The sequence below is a fragment of the Bos indicus x Bos taurus genome, chromosome 10 (assembly GCF_003369695.1).
Source record: "Bos indicus x Bos taurus breed Angus x Brahman F1 hybrid chromosome 10, Bos_hybrid_MaternalHap_v2.0, whole genome shotgun sequence".
Classification (NCBI taxonomy): Eukaryota; Metazoa; Chordata; class Mammalia; order Artiodactyla; family Bovidae; genus Bos; species Bos indicus x Bos taurus.
In genome coordinates this window covers 65996009-66008170 of record NC_040085.1, presented here as the reverse complement: position 1 = coordinate 66008170, position 12162 = coordinate 65996009, and the positions used below count along the sequence as shown (strand labels likewise).

General features: G+C 36.0%; 1 protein-coding gene across 3 annotated transcripts in view; it reads right to left on the bottom strand.

Moving 5' to 3' along the window:
* The window catches only part of LRRC9 (leucine rich repeat containing 9), a 121060-nt gene that overhangs the window by 63599 nt on the left and 45299 nt on the right, over positions 1-12162 (bottom strand). For all 3 annotated transcript variants that reach the window (XM_027554243.1, XM_027554242.1, XM_027554240.1), the window contains exons 13-16: positions 11221-11353; positions 9880-10002; positions 9156-9271; positions 2587-2799 (exon numbers count right to left, since the gene is read on the bottom strand). In XM_027554243.1, the coding sequence (XP_027410044.1) occupies positions 2587-2799; positions 9156-9271; positions 9880-10002; positions 11221-11353 (585 nt within the window). The remainder of the gene's footprint in view (positions 1-2586; positions 2800-9155; positions 9272-9879; positions 10003-11220; positions 11354-12162) is intronic.

Sequence of the window (12162 nt, the reverse complement as noted above, 5' to 3'; positions counted from 1 at the left end):
TGTGATGTCTAAATATCCTTCTTCTAATATCTAGAATTCTTACTGGAAACTGTAGAAAACTTTCTGGCTTTTAAGAAATATAGACAAATTTAAGATGAATTCTTAAATTCTTATGTTACGGGTACTGACCAAATTAATAGTCAGGTGGAGGTCACACTGGCCTAGATATTCCAAAGTCTTAAATTCTTCTCCTTTCTGCTTATCTTACAAACCAAAGATAATAAAAAAGACCTAGCTTCTGGTGCTATTTTTTTTACTTTTATTTAATCTCTTTAAATCTATAGGAATACATGTTTTAGAAGCTCAATCCTATCAGAACACTGATTTATTAAACCTTTCCTATTGAGGCTTTATTATAAAAAATGTATTACTCAAATATGAAATCTTGACGTTATAGTTCAGAAACAATTTCTCCATAGTGTCAGCTGGAAGATTGTTCCTGTATTAAGTATATTGCATATTTATGATAAAGATGGTGATATTGCTATCATGCTATAAAGTTTTACTTCATCTCTGATAATAATTCTCTAAAGTAGACTTTAGATGGATGGCACATCACTGACTCGATGGACGTGAGTCTGAGTGAATTCTGGGAGTTGGTGATGGATAGGGAGGCCTGGTGTGCTGCGATTCATGGGGTCGCAAAGAGTCGGACACAACTGAGCGACTGAACTGAACTGAACTGAACTGAACTGAAAGTAGACTTAATCTAGACTTGAAGATTTGGTGGATGATGCTAATACAGTTTTACCAAAGCAATTTCATAAACTATCTTAAAAAGATGTTTTGAATATTTTTAGAAGCAGACTGAAAACTGTTGAGCTCATTTATTATTTTAAAATATATGTTTTGCATTCTCTTTCTGCTTCACATAATCATTTGGAAAAAACTGTCATCGTAAACAATGGATTTAAAAATGTCAAAATGGAGCCAAGTAATTGACTTTCAAGATAAAAATAATTTCTGAATTTTTATCTGTACCTCAGTTTTCAGTAAATGCATAGAAAGATATGTCAAGTAAGAACACCTTGTCTTAAGTATTGTTAGCATTTATCAAGTAATATCAATTTGTTTACTCCTTCCTTCTGTAGGTTCAAGCAGACAACTCACTTTTTCTGTAAGAACCACTCAGACATTCTGTTTTAGAACAAATATCCAATGAGTATCTCATATGTGCTAGGTATTGTGCTAGCTGGTCCACACAGTATTTATGAGTAAATTATAAAAAGGCATCCTTACCTCAAGACACTTTTATTTCCGGCTTTTAGAAAACTGTCACAATAGACTGATTTTGTTAGTAAAAGAAATTCCACCACCAGTCATCAGAAAGTTGTTGTAGTAAATATCAGATCAGATCAGATCAGTCACTCAGTCGTGTCTGACTCTTTGTGACCCCATGAACCGCAGCACGCCAGGCCTCCCTGTCCATCACCAACTCCCGGAGTTCACTCAGACTCATGTCCATTGAGTCAGTGATGCCATCCAGCCATCTCATCCTCTGTCGTCCCCTTCTCCTCCTGCCCCCAATCCCTCCCAGCATCAGAGTCTTTTCCAATGAGTCAACTCTTCGCATGAGGTGGCCAAAGTACTGGAGTTTCAGCTTTAGCATCATTCCTTCCAAAAAAATCCTAGGGCTGATCTCCTTCACTACTGTATATTTAGAAGTTGCCCCTTAGATGTGGCCCTTCTGTGCAATGCACACTGCACAGTCTTATATTGTTACCCTCATGCTGGCAATATAAATGACTAAGAACAGCCATAGCCTCTGTCCCTGTGGAATTTATAGTTTAGGAAGGATACAGAACACATGACAAAGGAATCTTACTTAGATTCTTGATTAGACCTATAGGTAAGAGAAGGACTTAATGCTTAAGTATAGATCTAAAATGTGTGGGAGCTAAGTAAGAGAAACAGGGTCATGTGAAAACATTCTGTGCAGATGAAGTAGCTAGTGTGGAGACTCTGTGTGGCTGTAAACGATACATTTAGGAAACAAAAAGGAGGCTGACTACAGATTGCTACAGGGAGGGTAATATGAGAAGAGCCTGAAAAGACAGGCCTGGGACCAGGTCATATAAAACCTTATAGGCCATATTAAGGACTTTGGTTTTATTTTTAAAACAATGAAAAGCATTTGTGCATTTCATATCAGAGTGGTGAGGGATGACAAATCAGATTTGCACTTGAAAAGACTACTCTGGCTTCAGTATGGAGAATGGGTTGTGGCCTTGCAGCGGAAGTAGGACAAAACCTCTGTTGCATAGCTCTCGTAGGCATGCACCCCCACCCCAACACATACACACGCACACACACACACACACACACACACATGCACACACCCCTTGTATTGAGTTATACTTAGCTATATACTGAATGCCATCCAAAGAGCACATTAATAGAATATTATGTGCATGGTACCTCCTGAAATTGTGTAATAGCCCCATGGAAGTATCTAGGTTGGTGATAAAGGGAGTCTGGATAGAATGGTAGCAGATTTGAAATGGACAGACTGAAAGTCAAGATATAGAAGGAAGCTTAATATCTCAGAATATCTTAATATCTATAGAATTTCCTCGTAATACTCACCACAATATGACCATAAACACTAGTCTTGGCAAGGGAAAGTATTGTTTTATCATCCAAACTAATAAGTTTTGGTCTGGGCTTGATCCTGGGATCCATTTTTATAACTTCATCATCAAATTTCAAATCCTGGGACAATACTGATCCTTCTGAATTTTTTTTGCTTTCTTCTAGAATAACATTGTTGAATGAAGAAAATAAAGAGTGAGCCTTGACCTAAAAAATTTATTAAAAACATTGAAAATCTGGTTGCTGTATTTATCATTTTGAAAAATAAGCTATGTAGGAAAGATGAATTAAAACTTTTTCCATTTATAGTAATATCTATGATCATCTGTATCACATTAGGAAATCTATGAGAACAGATTAAAATTGTGGACTAAGAATGGGTGTGTTCATCCCCTCCTCCTGAAAATTCCTTAAAACTGGCAAAAGACATTTAAAAAATAGTTTATAACAGTGGAGAGGGCACCAACAAAATACTAAAAGTTGTGAAATATAAATTAGAAGGGACTGAACTGACAAATAAGAAGCAGAAATGTAACCTGCAGCCAAAATATATGCAGGAGATAACCACTTCAAAGAGCAGACTCCAAGAAACCTGGTGTTTAGAGTGAACAAGTAAAGTGCAGGAGGAAGCGCTAGGTAATTATTAGGCACTTCAGTTATCATAAGAATTGTGGATGACTGGGCCAAAACAACATGAACAAACAGAAATGGCTCTACAAAAAACCAAAATGGTCCATAAGAGAATTCTTTTTAAAATCTAGGAGAACAAAACATCTATAAAAGAATAGATGGCTATAGAAAAAAAAAAAAGGGTAAATGCTTCAAAGTCACCATAAAAACAATTAGTGAAGTATGAAATATTCAATAAATGTCCTGAGAAACCAAATGGATACATCTACAGCAAATCAAATTAACTGTGTGGAAGCTAATATAGAGGGCATCTTTCACAACAAAGAATTTAAAGATGGAAATGTAAAATACAAAGAAAAAAAATTAAAATACATTGGGGGAAACAGTTCAGAATGTTCAATGTTTACCAAATAGGAGTTCGAGAGGGCTTAACAGAGAACAGAAGAGAAGTAATGATAAAGGAATTAAGAAAAGGAAACTTCCCAGAGTTAAAGGAAACATTTGATCTTCAGATTAAAACAGCTCATAAAGGGGCAAGCAGGATGATGGAGCTCTTATCTTTGCTGACATCACTTTGTTGTGAAGTCAGTCACAACAGCAGGGACTTGGCCTCTCCACTTCTTGTTATTTCAGTTATTTTGTTTTCTGTTTGTTTGGGTTTCTGTGTCTTTTGCTGGGAGTGTATTTGACTGATAGAATTCTCTTCATAACAACATAAAATATAAATGCCCAGAACTATACAAGAAATATAAAAAGAAATGTTTAAGACCCATATAAAGGAAAATATGGGACAGGACTTGAGTAAATGGAATAACGTTATCATGTTCCTGGATGAGAGGCCCAATACTACACAGAAGTCAGTTCACCCCAAATTAAATTTAAATTCAATACACTTACAATCAAATCCTAGTAGGACATTTAAATAGAACTTAACAAGATGTTTCAAAATTTAATTTGGGAATGAAAACGGTCAAGAATGTGTGCGTGCATGCTAGGTCGCTTCAGTCATGTCCAACTCTGCAACCCAATGGACCATAGCCCGCCAGGCTCCTCTGTCCATGGGATTCTACAAGCAAGAATACTGGAGTGGGTTTCCATGCCCTTCTAATGTTCAAGAATAGCCAAGAAATTTTTAAAAAAATAAGTGGAAGAGAATTTGCCTTATCACATATCCAAACATATCATCCGGTTGTAATAACGAAAACAAGATGGTAGGGGTCCAAGATTAGACCAAGAGATCAATGGAATAGAATATAAGGATCTGTATATATTAAAATAATTTTAATAATAAAGATAATATTTCAAAATAGAGTAAAAAAGATTGAAAGCAAACCCACAAAGCTATTAACAGTGAATGCCTTAATGAAAGGGAGTGGGGTAGGACTGAGGTGAAAGCAGATTTTCATGTGTATTCTTTTTTTTTTTTTTTTTAATGTATTTTTATTTTATTTTTTTTTATAATTTTATTTTATTTTTAAACTTTACATAATTGTATTAGTTTTGCCAAATATCAAAATGAATCCATCATAGGTATACATGTGCTCCCCATCATGTGTATTCTATATTTTGCAATAAGTTTGAATTTTTTCTAGTGAGACTACAGCTATATACTACTCATGTAATATATTTTCAAAATAAAAAATTTAGGTGTCATAATGATTTTCTTTGAAAATTAAATCCCTCACAGAATAATCACTTTACATTTATATATAGGCATACCTCATTCTGTTGCATTTTACTTTATTGGATTTCTAACAAATTGAAGGCATCAATCAAGTCTATTGGTGCTATTTTCCAACAGCATTTGCTCACTTCATGTCTCTGTCACATCTGGTAATCCTCATAATATTTCAAAGTTTTTCACTAAGATTATATTTGTTATGGTGATCTGTGATGTTACTATTGTAATGCTTTTGGGTTGCCACAAACCATGCTCATATAAGACAGTGAACTGTGTTTGGAGTACTCCATTGACCAGCCATTTCCCTGCCTCTCTCCCTCTCTTTGGGCCTCCCTATTCCCTGAGATCGGAGAAGGCAATGGCACCCCACTCCAGTACTCTTGCTTGGAAAATCCCATGGACGGAGGAGCCTTGTCAGGCTGCAATCCATGGGGTCGCTAAGAGTTGGACACGACTGAGCGATTTCACTTTCACTTTTCACTTTCATGCATTGGAGAAGGAAATGGCAGCCCACTCCAGTGTTCTTGCCTGGAGAATCCCAGGGACGGGGGAGCCTGGTGGGCTGCCGTCTATGGGGTCACAAAGTTGGAAACGACTGAAGTGACTTAGCATAGCATTCCCTGAGATAGAACAATCTTAAAATTAAAATTTAGGCAATTAATTACCTTAGAATGGCTTCTCACTGCTCAAGTGAAAGGAAAAGTCACATACCTCTCACTTTAAATCAAAAGCTAGAATGACTGAGTTTAGTGAGGAAGGCATGTTGAACACTGAGACAGGCTGAAAGCTATGCCTCTTGCTCCAAACAGTCAAGTTTTGAATGCAAAGGAGAAGTTTTGAAGAAAATTAAAAGTACCACTCCAGTGAACATATGAATGTAAAAAAAGTGAAATAGTCTTATTACTGATATGGAAAATGATTTTGTGCTCTGGATGGAAGATCAAATCAGTCACAATATTCCCTTTAGTCAAAGCCTAAACCACAGAAAAATCCTCTCTTCAATTCTATGAAGGCTGAGAGAGGTCAGAAAGTTGCAGAAGAAAAGTTTGAAGCTAGCTGAGCCTGGTTCATGAAGTTTAAGGAAAGAAGAGATCTCCATAACATAGAGAGCAAAGTGAATCAGCAAGTGCTGATGTAGAAGCTGCCGCAAGATATCCAGAATATCTAGCTAAGATCACTAATATAGGTAACTACACTAATACATAGATTTTCAATATAGATGAGACAGCACTCTATTAGAAGATGCCATCTAGGATTTTCTATTAAAAGAAGATGCCATCTAGGATTTTCATAGCACTGAAGTCAGTGCTCAGCTTTAGAGATTCAAAGGTCAAGCTGACTCTCTTGTTAGGGGCTCTTTTAGTTGAAGCTAATGCTCATTTACCTTTCTGGACACCCTACGGCACTTAAGAATTATGCTAAATCTACTCTACCTGTGATCTATAAATGGGACCAAAAAAGCCTGGATGACAGCACATTTGTTTACAACATGGTTTGCTGAATATTTTAAGACCCCTGTCTAGACCTACTGCTCAGAAAAAAAAAAAAAAAAAAAGGATTTCTTTTAAAATACTGCTGCCTATTGACAATGAACCTGGTTACCCAAGAGCTCTGATGGAGATGTGCAATGAGATTTACACTGCTTTCATGCTCACTAACATAACATTCCTTCTGCAGCCCATGGATCAAGGACTAATTTCTACTTTCAAGTCTTATTATTTAAGAAATACATTTCATAAGGCTATAGTTGCCAGTTTTTAATTACAATCTCAAAGAAGGGCAGTGCCAAAGAATGTTCAAACTACTGCACAACTGCACTCATTTCACATGCTAGCAAAGTAATGCTCAAAATTCTCCAAGCTAGGCTTCAACAGTACGTGAACTGAGAACTTCCAGATGTTCAAATGGGCTTAGAAAAGGCAGAGGAACCAGAGATCAAATTCCAAGTATCCACTGGATCATAGAAAAATCAAGAGGATTCCAGAAAAATATCTACTTCTGCTTCATTGACCATGCTAAAGACTTTGACTGCGTGGGTCACAACAAAATGTAGAAAATTCTTCAAGAGATGGGAATTTGAGGCCACCTGACCTGCCTCCTGTGAAACCTGTATGCAGGTCAAGAAGCAACAGTTAGAACCAGGCACAGAACAACAGACTGGTTCTAAATTGAGCAAGAAGTATGTCAAGGCTACATATTGTCACCCTGCTTATTTAACTTATATGCAGAGTGCATCATGAGAAATGCCAGGCTGGATGAAGCACAAGCTGGAATCAAGAGTACCAGGAGAAATATCAATAACCTCAGATATACAGATGACACCACCCTTATGGCAGAAAGCAAAGAGGAACTAAAGAGCCTCTTGATGAAGGTGAAAGAGGACAGTGAAAAAAGCTGGCTTAAAACAACATTCAAAAAACTCATGGCATCTGGTCCCATCTCTTTATGGCAAAGAGATGTGGACACAATGGAAATAGTGACAGATTTTATTTTCTTGGGCTCCAAAATCACTGCAGATGGTGACTGCAGCCATGAAATTAAAAGATGCTTGCTCCTTGGAAGAAAAGCTATGACAAACCCAGACAGTGTATTAAAAACCAGAGACATAACTTTGATTACAAAGGTCCATCTAATCAAAGCTATGGTTTTCCAGTAGTCATGTATGGATGTGAGAGTTGGACTATAAAGAAAACTGAGCACCAAAGAACTGATGCTTTTGAACTGTGGTGTTGGAGAAGACTCTTGAGAGTTCCTTGGACTGCAAAGTGATCAAACTAGTCTATCCTAAAGGAAATCAGTCCTGAATTTTCATTGGAAGGACTGATGCTGAAGCTGAAACTCCAATACTTTGGTCACTTGATGTGAAGAGCTGATTCATTAGAAAAGACCTTGATGCTGGGAAAGACTGAAGGCAGGAGGAGAAGGGGATAACAGAGGACGAGATGGTTGGATGGCATCACTGACTCAATGGACATGAGTTTGAGTAAACTCCAGGAGATGGTAAAGGACAGGGAAGCCTGGCGTACTGTAGTCCATGGAGTTGCAAAGAGTCGGACACAACTGAGCAACTGAACAACAACAACAACAATAGCTTCCCCAGATAGAGATTTTCCTGAGGTTATCTGAGCAAAGGAAATTGAAAACTTTTTGGAAAGGATTTACCATCCTATATGTCATTAAGAACATACGTGATTCATGGAGAGTTCAAAATATCAACAGTAACAGGAATTTAAGTTAAGACTTCCCTTGTGGCTCAGATGGTAAAGCATCTGCCTACAATGTGGGAGACCCGGGTTTGATCCCTGGGTCAGGAAGATCCTCTGGAGAAGGAAACAGCAACCCACTCCAGTACTCTTGCCTGGAAAATCCCATGGACGGAGGAGCCTGGTAGGCTACAGTCCATGGGGTTGCAAAGAGTCAGACACGACTGAGCGACTTCACTTTCTTTCTTTCAAGACTTCAGTGGAGGAAGCATTTGCAGATATAGTGGAAACAGCAACAGAACTAGACATAGAGCCCAAGATATGACTGAAATCCTACAATCTCATGATAAAACCTTACAGATGAGGAGTTTCTTCTTACAGATGAGCAAAGAATATGGTTTCCACTCCTGGTGAAGATGCTGTGAAGACTGTTGAAGTGACAACAAAGGATTTAGGATACTTCATAAACTTAGTTGGTAAAGCAGTGGAAGGATCTGAGAGGACTGACTCCAATTCTGAAAAAAGTTCTGTGGGTAAAATGCTATCAAACAGCACTGCAATGCTACAGATAGGTCATTCATGAAAGGAAAAGACAACACATGCAGCAAACTTCATTGTTACCTTAGTTTAAGAAATTGTCACAGCTACCAGTTATCTTCAGCAACTACCACCTGATTAGTCAGCAGCCATCAACATGGAGCCAAGATCCTCTAGCAGCAAAAAGGTTATGACTCACTGGGCTCAGATGATGATTCACATTTTTTAGCAATAAAGTCTACTGTTTTATGAAGGTATGTATATTTTTTAGACATTTCATACGTAATAGACTGCAATAAGTATAAAGGCAAGTTTTACATGCACTGGGAAACCAAAAATTAGTGTGACTATTGCAATATTTACTTTATTGCAGGGTCTGAAACTGAACCCACAATATTTCTGAGGTATGCCTGTACATATAATATAGCATAAACTCGACATAACATTATTAGGCTTCAAATTACTGTTCTGTTCTCATTTAAGGAATTCCAGTTTTAAAAATGCATTCATACCACTGTAATATACTCAAATTCCACGATGTATTCAGGCAAAACAAGGTCATGATCAAAGACAAACCACTTGCACTGCCGAACACTGCAATCACAGTTTCTTTGTCCCATGATAGAATCTAGGATAAAATAAAAATAAAAACAAGCAAAATAAATAAACACTCTTCAAAGTGAAACATAACATACACTTTTCACCCTTACACAGATTAATAAACAACAAACTCAAAATATCATGTTATTGAGGTTTTTTTCTATCTTCCTACCATCCTCGATAATTTCTTAATTCTATCAAGACTAGTCACCCTTTCACTATACAGACTAGTAGGGTTTAGTTTTATTCATATTCTTTTCTTTTTCTTACTTTTTCACTTTTCTAATCAGAATTTGACCATATAGTTTTTGATAAATATATTACTCTAAAACCTTTGTTGTTAAAAGTTGGGTAGGCTCTATCTTTTGAAATACATACAATATATTATGCACATATGTGTGTGTATAAAATAGAAAAGAAACTTTTACAAAATAAAATATCTATGCACAGAAATATAAAACTGTCATTGAAGTAGGGAACAGAAATACAGAAGTTCATTAGTGGCTAGGAACATGGTTTTACAGAGAAGTTTATAAGCTTTGTTAGATAGAGGTTAAATTATAAGCATATCTTTATTAAATGAAAATATTCTGTAGTCAGAAAGATGAAAAAAGATTTATTTCATGGCAGACATACTTAGTAAATATTTTCGAGGAATGAACACTGAATTAATCATTGGGTAGTTGGCTTGACTGATGGAGTCGTGATCATGAGCCTGAACACTCTGGCCAAGGAAAACCTTTGTAATCAGGAGGATGCCTAATATGAAAAAACAAAACATTTTAACATGAATTCATCTTAACAATTTTCCAATTTTACCTTCCTTCCTGGCCCCAGACTTGATTGTATATTTATTCTGTAAAGGTAGGGATCCTAGCTATCCGTACAGCACATAGCACACTGCTTGATCCAAAATAGAGGAGCTTAATAAATATTTGTTGAATAAATAAAATGGTTATAAAAGAGGATTCCTGTGACTATATCAAGCAAAGCTTTACAGACAAGAAAGAAGGAAATAAGGCAATATTTAACAATATTTTCATGAAGTAATTTAAGAAATTTGTTGTTCTTGTTAACTGGGTAAAAATTCATCCCTGTATCATCAGTATCTAGCACATAGCACTCAATATGTCTACTGAATGGTGAACATTTCCTTTCCCTTAAATTATTAAGGAACCTTGAAATTCACCAACTTCTAGGAATCTCTAGAGTCACTGAATCCTATGAAGTAACTTGTAATTACTATGCATAAAGTATTCAGGTACTTCTTAAAACTATGTACGAGCTATGAAATGTAAATCGGGAGAACCTAACTGTTTTGTCCCTTGAACTGCAAGATCAAACCAGTCAGTCCTAAAGGAAATCAATTTTGAATACTCATTGGAGGGACTGATGCTGAAAAGCTGAAGCTCCAATACTTCGGCCACTTGATATGAAGAGCCAACTCACTGGAAATAAGACCCTGAGACTGGGAAAAGGTCTTTTGCCAATTTTAGATTTATAACCAGGTTTTTTTACCATCTTATATTTTGTTAATTAAGGACAAATAAGGCCTGACTTCCCGAGTGCTTTATATGATGATTATTACATAAATGGGCAGAGTTCTCTTTTCTCTTTCCAGTGAATCTGGGGTTTGTATGGTGAGTGTGTATAACATATACATATTTTTAGGACACATCTTAATGAACAAAAGCATATTGTGAAAAGTGTTTATTTCATATAAGAGAGATTAAATATGAGTAACAAATGAATCTCATGCTATTGATGTTGCTGATAATAATCACTCAGTAAATATTTGTTGACAGACTAAGTAGTAGATCAGAAAGTCATGTATTACCTCACTGGTAAATACTAAATAAAAGGGGTTTCAGAAAACTTCCCAGGTTGATAAAATCAAGCATCAAAAATGTTATGAAAGTAATTAATGAATTTGAAGACTCAGAGCTTAAAAGTTCAGAAACTGCGTATTTATAATACCATGTCTGAAGAGCTCATGCTCAAGAGAGTTTTTCTTCTCATCCTTGTACTTTTGCTGTAGTATTTCAATTCTGGGACACTCACATATACTTAAGCTATTAGCAAGAATGACAGCTTCTTTTCTGAGAGGGAGCTATAAAGAAAAAGCAAAGTCTGAGAATTTTTATAAGATTGACAATATTTCAACTTTACTACAGATGGTTTATCACTTTATGTCCATGTGTCTGGGCGAGGAACCTTCAGGTCACTCACTGAAAAGAAGCAGATAAACTTCAGGGACAACTTCATTCCATGAAACCATTCATGTATTTTAAATGTATATGCAAATAGATCTATGAAATATAATATTCAGTGGATATTACACTGAAGATTCTTATTTAAATAAACAGTCTAATAATTAGTCTAATAGTCTACATTATTTTCCAGATATATCTGATTGTACTAATGTATGGAAATTTTAGCTTGCATTGTGACTAGAGTTATTTCTTTAAAAGTATTTTATCAGGAATATTCATATTACTTGCTGTGAAAGCAGCTCTTAAAAAAAAAGAAACAATCTGTTTTTATCAGTTAAAAATAACTAGAGCTAAGAGAGATTATATAATCTGTTTAAGACTGAAGCAGAAATTGTAAAGTCATGATTTAGACTCAGGTCTGCTCCTCCTTGTCACTATCTCAGAGTTTTGAAATTACTAGGTTGGCCAAAAAGTTTGTTTGGGTTTTTCTATACCATCTTTATTTTATTATGGTAAAAAAAAAAAAGGTAAAAGCTACCATTTTTAAGTGTATAATTCATTGGTATTAGCATACTCACAATGTTGTACAACTATCACCACTACCTATTTCCAGAATTTCATTCCAAATTAAAGCTGTATACTCATTAAACAATAACTCTCCATCCCTCTATCCTCTCCAACTCCTGGAAACGTCTACTTTCTGTCT